The 11510-nt window shown below is 35.9% G+C and overlaps 1 protein-coding gene across 1 annotated transcript; it reads left to right on the forward strand.

Annotated features, from left to right (window-relative positions):
• The first annotated feature begins 1038 nt into the window (after positions 1-1038).
• On the forward strand, positions 1039-11275 carry LOC150099184 (protein lev-9-like). The gene is made up of 2 exons (XM_090403769.1): positions 1039-1202; positions 7864-11275. The coding sequence occupies exon 2, from the start codon at positions 7887-7889 to the stop codon at positions 9132-9134; it is 1248 nt and encodes a 415-aa protein (XP_090259895.1). The 5' UTR covers positions 1039-1202; positions 7864-7886; the 3' UTR covers positions 9135-11275.
• The last annotated feature ends 235 nt before the right edge of the window (positions 11276-11510 follow it).

Below are 11510 nucleotides of genomic sequence, written 5' to 3' on the forward strand. Positions count from 1 at the left end.
AGTTATTGAGTTATCATTTTGCAAGAGTATGCCATCAAAGTAGAAATATGCAGTGCCAGATGTGAGAATAGAGGAAAATAAATTCGTGGCACTTAAGATATTGCAGAACCTGAATTTAAATAGAACCATAGGATTAGATGGGGATATCAGTCCATGTATTATGAGAATGTACAATGGAATTGAGTGATCAGCCCCCCCTCCCCCCCAAAAAAACTGTTCCCTTTGTCATCCTCCATCAGCAGAGTCTCACTATAATGCCTATAACTTTTGGCCAAATTGAACTAGCCAGTGCTAGAAAGTCTTCTTTCTTATTCTGAATACTTCTGACTTTATATGCATCACGGATCTAGTCGTGGTAGTGGATGGTGTTGGTGCAGGTGATGGTGGTGGCTGTTTATTGTAATTGGTGGATTTAAGTGGTGGAGACGAAAAGTTGTAGAGTAGGTGCCCTTCCTTGATTAGGCTTTGGACTACTTGAAGGTGTCACGTAATAATAATAATAATAATGATGCTGGCCTGGTTGGCCGAGAGGTGAGCTTATCTGCTTTCCAGTCAAAAGGCTGCGGGTTCAAATCCCGCTGTAGGCATGGATGTTTGTGATTGTCTGTGAAAATACTAGTGATGGGCAGTAGATGCTGTTGGTGTAGTTGCAGTTTGCTGTAATTGGTGGATTGAGTGGTGGAGATGAGAGAGTTGTAGAGCAAGTGCCCTCCCTCGGTGAGTCTATGGACTCTTGGAGGTGTCATGTAATAATAATATAATAAGACTGATGTAGAAATATCAGTTCAGTTTAATTTGACAACAAAAAATATCTTTAAATTCCTTCTAAAGTATATAATAAAATTTGAATATAGTTTTTCTTAATAAATACTCAGATATTATACACTATTATACAGTAATAATTGATATACAGTACTTCTTTTGTAGTTAATTTTTTTTTTTTTTTTTTAATATTATGTTAACACTGAAATAATGACTTTTTTTTTTTTTTTTTTTTCATTTCAGCTTTTGATACTTCACATTGGCAGGAGAATTTCACATGAATGAGTTCCATCATATATTTAATCAGTGTACTACATTTTGTGCTGATGAGAACATAGTTATATATGAATCATCTGTTACTTCAGTCAAATAGTTGGCATCTTTGAAGCAATCTGCATCACTTTATACTCCCGAGAAAACAGTCGTTTGCAAAATCTGTGGTAATTCATTTTCATTAACTTCAAATCTTAAAAAAAAACGTGTAAGAATTCACACCAACGAGAAACCTTTTATATATGAAACTTGTGGCGAATCATTTTCACACTCTCATAATCTTAAAACATACAAAAGAGTTCATACTAGTGATAAACCTTTTAATTGCAATATATTTGGTAATACATTTTCACATGCTTCAAATCTTAAAAAGGACATGAGAATTCATAATAATGCATTTATATGTGAAACTTGTAACAAATCATTTTTACAAGTTTCTAATCCTAAAACTCATAAGAATTCACATTAATTTGAGACTTTGACTGTGAAACTTGTGGTAAATCAATTTTACATCCCTATCATCTTAAAATACATAGAGCAGTTCACAACAGTGAATTGGCATTCACTTGTGAAACTTGTGGTAAGTCATTTTCATGCAATCTTCAGCTTAAAATACACATAGGAATTCACACTCACGAAAAACTATTTATGTGTGAAATATGAGATAAATAAGTTTCTCAAGCTTCTAATCTTAAAATATATACAACAATTCATTCTAAACACAAACTGCTTATTTGTGAAACTTGTGGTAAATCATTTTCAAGTCCATTTACTTTTAAAATTCACACTGGATTTCACACCAATGTGAAACCATACATCTGTGAAATGTGGGGTAAATTATTTACACATACCTGTCATCTTATAACACATACAAGAGTAATTCACTTTTTACCTGTAAAATTTGACAATCATTTTCATATACACTGCATCTTAAAGTACATACGGTCACACAAATGAAAAGCCATTTAATTGTGAAACATACAGTAGCTTTTTCACTTTCTTTGAATGTTAAAAGGCACATAAGAATTCACACCGATGAGAAGTTCCTTATTTGTGAAACTTGTGGTAAATTATTTTCACACTCATTATATCAAACACAAGCTCATACCAGTGAGAAACCTTTTTAACTGAAACAATTGTAGGAGAACATTTCTGCAAGCTTCTAATTTCAAAAAGCTCATGAGAATTCTCTAAAGAGAAGCTGTTTATTTGTGAAGCCTGTGATAAATCTTTTTCACAAGTAAATTTTGATTCTTAAAGTCCACACTGGAATTCACCAATGAGAAACAAACATTTCCTGCAAACATTTTAAGTATACTTATATGTACAGTGCATATGTATGTTGTTAGTGTGTGATTCCATTTATATTATTATTATTATTTTGTGCAACTCCAAGGAGTCGACAGACTCATCGAGGGGGGGGGGGAGGCCTAACATCATGTCAAGAACAACTATTCGACATTCACACAGTATCTATCATACCTTGCCTTGAACTCATTCACAGTCGTAGCACCCCCAACAGACTCTGGCAGCTTATTCCACTCATTCACCACTCTCCAAGTAAAAAACCTAGCTCTAACACCCCTGCTAACCACATTCCTGCCCAGCTTCCATGTATGGCCCCTAGTCCTCCCACCACCAGTCCTATTCTCAAAAATATCTTCTGGATTAATCCTATAGAAACCCTTCAGTAATTTGAATGTCTCAATCATATCACCCCTTTTCCACCTATCAACCAATTTTTGCAACCCACAAATCTTCAACCTGTTCTCATAAGGTTCATTCCATAGACCTGCTATCATCTTGGTCACTCATCTCTGAAACCTCTCCACCTCTTCCCCCATCAAGAAGAAACCCTGGCACCCATATCTGGGCACAATAGTCTAGATGGGGTCTTATCAAGGCTCGATATAGTGGAACAATAACTTGTTTGTCTCTGCTTGTTAAAGTATTTTTCAGCAACCAAGTGATTTGATGAGCTGATTTAGCCACTTTTGCAATGTGTCCCCTAAACTTCAACTCTCTATCCACCAACACTCTCAAATCCCTGGCCTCATCAATCTCCTGGTGTACGGTTCCATTAATGTGATATACTGCTGGTAATCTTTTTACTCCAAAATGCATAACTTTACACTTTGCCACATTAAATTTACATCCATTTTCCCTAGCCCAGTCCTCCAAACTGTCCAAATCATCCTGCAAAATTTTGACATCCTGTGCACTCATAATTGCTCTACCCTACTTTGCATCATCAGCAAACAAGTGAACACTTGTTTGCTGATGATGCAAAGTAGGGTAGAGCAATTATATCCTATATCGTTAACGTTAACGAACAAATTGAAAAGTAGTGGTCCAAGAACATAACCCTGCAGCAGACCACTAGTCACAAGCTGTCTTTTGGACTCCACTCCTGAATAAACCACTCTCTGATATCTCTCCATCAACCACCCTCCTATCCATCTCACCAACCCTATATCCATCCCCATATGCTCCAGTTTACTGATTAGAATTCCATGTAGTATCCTGTCAAAGGCCTTGGCAAGGTCCAGTAGAATCACTGTAAACCCATTACCCTTATCCAGTTCAGCTGTCACTGTGTTATAAAACATGAGCAAGTTACTGAGGCATGATCTACCCTTCACAAAACCATGTGGTCCCCAATACAGTATCCCATTTTCTTTTATCCAATCCTGTATTCTTCTTTTGACTAATTTCTCCAAGACTTGACAATGATTCCTGATATGCTAATCAGTCGGTAATTTACAACAGCAGTCTTGGAACCTCCTTTATGCAGTGGAACTATTTTCCCCCTCTTTCCACCCCCTCGGGACTAACCTAGACCCGAGACTCAAATTAAACAAAATGGTCAAGGGTACCGACAATTCTTTAGCCGCATCTCGTATGACACGAGCTGGTATACCATCTAATCCCACAGATGTATTGTCATTGAGGTTTTGCAATAGACTACTCACCTCCACTTCATTCACCACAATTTCCGTATAAACTATTGGTTCATTCTTTTCTGCAATGTCACCACCTGGAAGATATATTCTTGCAAAGTGCTCTCTCAGTAATTCAACTATATTAACTGATTCGGTTACCTTCCCACCATCGGCATTCTTTAAAATCATTCTGCCATATATATTTTTTTTTTACTTGCAACATATCGAAAAAACTGTTTAGGATTCTCTTTAGCCTGCATGGCCAATGTTCTTTCGTAATCCTTTTTTGCTTTTCTTACCACACTTGTTACCCTTCTGGCCTGTGCTTTATACCGTTCATGTTCCTGTCGGTCACCTTTCTCCTTAAATTCCCTCCATAGTTGTTTTTTTTTTTTTTTGCAGCTGATGATTAATGGTGGTATTCATCCATTTAACCCCTACTTGATTTATTATTCGGACTCTTGGTATACAGTCAGCCATTGCTTCATGCAAACACTTCTTAACCGCCTCCCATGCACTATCAACTTCTAGCCCTTGCAGTTGTACATGCCATGGCACTGAACCAATCATTCTCCTAAGCTTGTCATACTTACCAGCCCGATAATTCCACTTGTGCACAGTCTTAATTGTAAGTTCCATACCTTTAGCCACCTCCCAAGTCAAGACCCTAGGTTCACTCTCACCAATTGGTGGCAACGTAGTCATATTCGTTACAGCCAAATTCTCAGATGCAATTACCCTCTGACCCCTGGTATTTTCCATTACATGCTGTTGCAGATAGTTATCTCTTAATAACCACATAAAATCCAATTCCTTCCTATGTGTCCTCTCCTACTTCCAATCAATGTTACCATAGTTGAAATCTCCCATAATAATTACCCTCCTTCCACTCATTTCTTCTATTTGCTTTTGCATACTATCTCCACCATCTATTCCATTACCTGGTCTATAGCAGCACCCAAAATATAGAACAATTAAAGGTGTAATATTATTATTATTATTATTATTATTATTATTATTATTATTCAAGCCTGCATGGAGTCAAAAGACTCATCATGGGAGATCCTTCCTAGAAAACACAAAGTCTATTATACCACTCCTTGAATTCATTGACCATTCTTGCTTTCACCGCTCTATCAGGCAATGCATTCCACAGATTAACCACCCCCATTGCAAAGAAATCACTCCTCACCCTCTTGCTCATAGCTTCCTTTTGTAACTTCCAGGGATGGTCCCTTGTCATCACTCCTTCCTGCTGTTCCACCAAGCAAAAGATCTCCCCATTGTGTCAGCTCTGTAACTACTTCTCAACAGTTTCAAAGTCTTAATCATATCACCTCTCCTTCTTATTTCTACCAAATTCTGCAGTCCACATTCCCTTAGCTGATCCTCATAACTAACATTGTACAGTCTTGAAACCATCTTTGTTATCCTCCTCTATACTACCCTTTCCACAGTTAATATATCTGGTTCAAATCCTGAAGACCAAATTTGAGAACAATAGTCTTAAGTGTGGTTTGATCAGGGTCTTATACAATGGAACGATAACTCTTTTATCTCTGCAGGTCAACCTCCTTCTCAGTATTGCAGCAATCTTCTGGGTTACCTTCATCACTTTTGCAATATGTTGCCTGAATTTCAGGTTTCTATCAATCATCACCCTAGATCTTTTGTCTTCCCTACTTCTTCCAGTATACTTTCAATTTGCTTTTGCTGCATTAAACTGAAACACCCCATTCATTTGCCCATCTGTCTAGTTTATTCAAATCCTCTTGCAGGGATGTAACATCTGCACTGTTACTATAGTTCGTCCACAGTTTGTGGGTCTCTGCTTGGTGTCTTGCCAAGAATAGTGGATTCATGCTGAAGAGGAGAAAGAAATGAAGGACGTATGAATTGGTCACCAACACGCAAAGTCATGTGCTTTATAGGTAAAATTTTCCAACTGTTATACAAGCAACATAGTTAACTACAATGATCATAAAAGAGAAGTTAATTTTCTGACGTGTAATAATAAACAACTCATCCCACAATATGGACTGATTACCCTGTTATCGGAATAGATTCTCCTCCTGTTGACATGCGCAGAAGTGTCGAAGGGTCTCGAATCTGTGGGTGAACTATAATAACCCTTCCCAGCTTCACATGATCTGCAAATAGCTGAAAATCCCCCTGCAATCCACTGACAATGCCATCAGCAGTTAAGATCTTGGAGAAATTAGTGATGGACCATATACAGCATTGGGCAGTGAGGGTAATGTGATCTGTGAGAGTTGACATGGATTTGTTAAGGGGTGCTCTTGCTTTAGTAATATGATTGTCTTTTATAATAAAGTGACAAGAGTGGTTGATGAGGCTTTTGCAGATAAAGAAGTTCTTGTAGTTCAGTTCTTTCTACCAAAACTTGGAATATGAAACTTAAGCATAGTCCGAAGAATACAGGTATAATTTTGCATACAAAGATATATATCATCATCATCTGAAATAATTGGAAATCTGTGAACAGAAGGTATTCTCTGAAGAAGTTGAAATTATATATACAGTCATACCCCGACTTACGTGAATCCGGAGTTACGCGGTTTCTTATATGTTCGTATTCCTGTCCCGCTTCACGCCTCACCACTAGTCGTATCTTTCAGGCGCCGGCCGCATTCACCAGTGTCGCACATGCTGTGAACAAGCACTGACATGTTTCGCGCGGTCTCCATTCATACAAGATTTTTATAGTCTACAAACTTTGCGATTGTTTAATGTTATGTTCTGGATAAAAATTTTATCGCATAAAAAATAATAATGTCATCCAAAAGAAGCAAGTCCGATTCGTCTACAGCTAGCAAGAAAAGAAAAAAAAACTTTGGAAACAAAACTTAACATTATTAAGGATTTTGAAGGCGGAATGAAAATTTGTGAGCTAGCAAAGAAGTTCGATCTACAGGAATCCACAGTAAGAACAATCATAAAAGAAAGGTTTACAGATTTTGGAGGGCATAGATTCTAACGAGGAACGAATTGTAGCCACAAGGCAAGGAATAAAAAAATCATTAGCTTGCTATGAAGAAATTTTGCATGACAAGAAAAAGACATTATGCCGTCAGACGAATCTATTAGATTTTATGAAACCATCGACATCGAAATAACTTTCTTTTTTTTATGTATGAAAAACTACAATTATGATTATATTTCTTAAAAAATATAGATGTTTTTGTAAACCTTTGGTCCCAATTGTATGTTTGTATATATAAATTACATGCAAAATTATACTCCGAGTTACGCGAATTCGACTTACGCGCTTTTTGTTGGTCCCACCTACTGCGTAACTTCAGGTTTTACTGTATATATATATATTTAAACACGTATGATTTATTTATTAAAATATATACAAAATAGGAAAATATATATGAGGTCTGTTCAGAAACTTTCAGGACTTAATTTATTTAAAATATATACAAAAACTTTTGAGTTATAGGAACATGCACCCTTTGAAATATTTTCATCCTGCCACAATAAGTGTTCCCAGAATTTTTCACACTTTGGGAAGCATATGGAATAAAACAAGTCATTTGGCCAAATCTGGTGATTTGGTCAAATGACTTGTTTTATTCCATATTCCTGGGGAACAGAATATGACTGTGAGATGTTCATAGTCACTTGTGTATAAGTTGAGCAAATAATGAACTTCAGATGCTGTTCTAGTGTTTTTTTTTGTTTTTTTTTTAACCTAGATGCCACACCTCAGATTTTGTTTTTCTGTTAGATTGCAGTAGTTTCATTAGTATGTTTACAATCAAATTTCAGTTTTTACATATGCCTGATTTTGGAAGCATAATCTAAGTATTTTTTTAATTAAGAAAATTTGTTTATGTGTCATCTCCTTTTGGTTTAATAGGCTAAGTCTGTGAAAAGTAAGCAATGGTGAAAATACAGAAAGTTGACTCATTGTGGTTTGCTTCGTTGGCATTTCTTTTGCTGCTGGTTGTTGTGTATAGTTCTGATTCATGTAACAACTCCCCAGAAGTTCCTAATGCTGTAGTTAATTTGCAAGGTAAACTGCCACCATTTGCACCATCGACTGTCCTTGAGCTTTCTTGTACACATGGATATGTCTCTGATAGATTGAAAAATGAAGCAGTGTGTGTTATTGAAAATGGAACACCTGTATGGGATATATCCCCTTCATTTACATGTCAACCTATAAGTTGTGGATTCCCTGGTGATATACCAAATGGTCACAGAAGTGGAAGTTTGTACACTTATCCTAATAGTGTGGTATTCAACTGTGATCCTGGTTATGAATTGAAAGGAAAAAAGGAAATCTTCTGTACGCCTAATGGGGAGTGGACATCCCCAGCTCCCATCTGTAAAATTATATTATGTCCACAACCAAAAAGTCCTCAGAATGGCCATGTTAATGTGGCATCACTGACATATGGGTCAGAAATTCATTACAATTGTGACCGAAGTTTCAAGTTGCAGGGACAAGCAACACGTCGATGTGAAAAAGACAAAACTTGGAGTGGCAGTGAGCCATTTTGTGAAGAAACAAACTGTCCTGATCCAGAACCTCTGCCTGGTGGTAAAATACTTTATACTCGCAAAGATAGAAAACCTGGTGACTTGATAATTTATGAATGTGATGATGGACAGAAAATTTCATCTACATGTGGTGACAAGGGCAAATGGAGTGCAGAACCACCAAGATGTTCAGGTATTGTATTTACATCAACAATAACAGCAAGACCCAAACCCTCACCACCTCTCTCAATTCCACCAGCAGGGATCCTTTGTGATGATCCTGGATCCATTAATAATGGTAACCGTAAAATGAATAGTTCCGTTCCTGGTAGTACTGTCAGATATTATTGCAATGATGGTTATCAGCTTCAGGGCAAAGGTACACTTATTTGTTTAAAAACAGGAAAGTGGGATTCTCCAGATTTGCCGATTTGTGTGAAGTCATTGCCAATTCAAACTATCATTGGGCTAGTTATTGGTGCTGTTGTTCTCTTAATAGTGCTGTGCTTAGGTATTTTCTTCTTTATCCATTGGAAAAAAAGAGGAGTTGATGGGAAAAATAAAGCTTTACCAAATGATGCATCAAATATGGATGAAATAGAAAGACTTGAAAAAGACAGAAAACCTATCCCAACAAGAATGTAGTTTATTTTATGCATGAACCAATTTAAAAGTAACAAAGAGCAAGTGATGATGCTGGATACAGATTTTGTAATTGTGCTGAGAAAGAATTCAGCACCATTTTCTACAAAAATCTCAATTTAGATATCTTATGGACAGTTTCAAATTGCAGAGAACTATCTGCATCAGTAGATCCACACATCTCCTGTATGTACAGTCTTACAAGTGCCATGAAGAGAACATTGGGCATCAATCCCATTTTGCATTTTTTTAAATATAGTTTTTGTAGTCTATTTAAAAAAAAAAAAAAACGCAACTTGGTATGCTAAATTTAAGAATGTATTAACCATATCATTTTGCAAAATATAAAAAATGCAAATATCATCAGTGTGATATTTTACTCGAAGCATTGGTTTATAAAAATGTTTGTGTAAATGGGGACTATTATCAATATGTTGGAAATGCTTGATGTAGAGACAGAGATTATTTACTTAGTTTATTGCTAGTCAGGTTCAACCTCAATTGTACATTTGTATGTTTAAAATATTGCAGATTACGCTATGTTAATTGTTAATGCCATTAAGTTTTCCTTCCCCTTCCTTTTTACTTTCCATGTATTTTTTAAACAGCATAGTGTTAAAGTGGATCTTTCATGTGTGCATATATATATATATATATATATATATATATATATATATATCAGGGACGAATATTCAGGGTGTACTAGGTGTGCGGTGCTCATCCACAGAATAGCAATATCACTGATATTATATTTTTGTATTTATTCCTGTTAAAAACTCCCCTAATTGTCTCCAGAATTTGCATGATTCATAAACGTAAACACAATATACTAATGCTCCATGAAGATGACACTTTTCGGCACGTAAACATTGCATCACATCAGGGGCGAATGTTGGTATTGAAATTAACGCTTGCTCTTTTTTATCATTCAGGGAGTGAAAGGTGTGATTGAAGTCTGATTAGCAGAATAATGAATTACTGACCATTTCAAACTATATTTAGAAATTTATGCACATTTAATCATACAAATACATCATCATCATCATCATCATACGTATCAAGAATTTAGGCCTAGCATGGCCTGTTCCGGCCTTAGAAGTCATCGTTGAATCGTTTAAGAGGACATCCTGGTTTTCTTTCCTAATGGCTTGTACTTTAAGGCTTGTTTTGGTAATCTTTCTGTTTTCATTCTTTGAACGTGTTCCACTCATTTATGTTTATATTTTTTAATTTTTTCTATTACTGGTTCTTGGTTTAATTCTTTCATAATATCTTCGTTTCTTTTGTGATCAAATAGGGTATACTTTGCAGTTTTTCTCATAAACTTCATTTCTGCTGTTAATATTTGTTTGTCTTTTTATTTTATTGTCCAGATTTCGCTTCCATACATTAAGACCGGTAAGGCTAATGTATTGTATACTTTTAGCCTGGTTTGTTTTTGAACTAGGTTTGGTTTAAATATAGAGTTAATTACACCTGTTATATTTAAATATTTTGCAATTTTTACGTTTATATCTTTTTCATTTTCATATGTGATCATACATCCTAGGTAGTTAAATGAATTCACCTGTTCTAAGATCTTGTTATCTATTACTATTTTAGTTTTTGCTGGATCTTGTCCTTTAAAGGCCATAGTTTTTGATTTTTCTGTTGATATTATCATACCATAATCTTTGGATATCTCATTTAGATTTAAAATAGCTTTCTGTAAGTTATCTTCAGAATTTGTAATTATTATTTGGTCCTGTGCAAAGAGGAGAGTGTTTAAGTTAACTGTAGGTGAAAGTTTAATTCCTTGGTGTAAATTTTTACTCCATTTTATTATTATTTCATTTAAGTAGATATTAAAATGGAGTAAAAATTTGCATTTAGCTGAGAGGGGACATCCCTGTCGGACCCCTTGGTTTATCTCTCTTGTATATTCAGTTGTTTGCAGATGATGCAAAGTTGGGAAGAACCATAAAGAGTAGTGAAGATGTTGTGGCCTTGCAAGAAGACTTGAATAAATTGAGTGATTGGGCAAGCAAATGGGGGTGTGAGTTCAATGTTGCAAAATGTAAGGTTTTAAAATTTGGAAAACAAAGATGGGATGCAGAATTTATGCTTGGTAAGAATATATTGTTGGAAGTAGAGGAAATAAGAGATCTGGGAGTGATAGTGGATAAGGATCTAAAATTTAGGGGTCACATCGCCAAAATTGTGAAGACAACACAAAGACTTCTGGGAATGATGAGGAGGACACTGACGTGTAGAAGTAGGGAGATTCTTGTTCCATTGTATAAGGCTTTGATTAGGCCACACATGGACTATTGTGCCCAGATTTGGTCACCTGGTTTTCAGAAGGATGAGGAGATGTTGGAAAGGGTCCAAAGGCGACTG

The sequence above is a fragment of the Typopeltis vanoorti genome, chromosome 14, assembly GCF_054136105.1.
Source record: "Typopeltis vanoorti isolate ZY-2024b chromosome 14, IOZ_Tvanoo_1.0, whole genome shotgun sequence".
Classification (NCBI taxonomy): domain Eukaryota; kingdom Metazoa; phylum Arthropoda; class Arachnida; order Uropygi; family Thelyphonidae; genus Typopeltis; species Typopeltis vanoorti.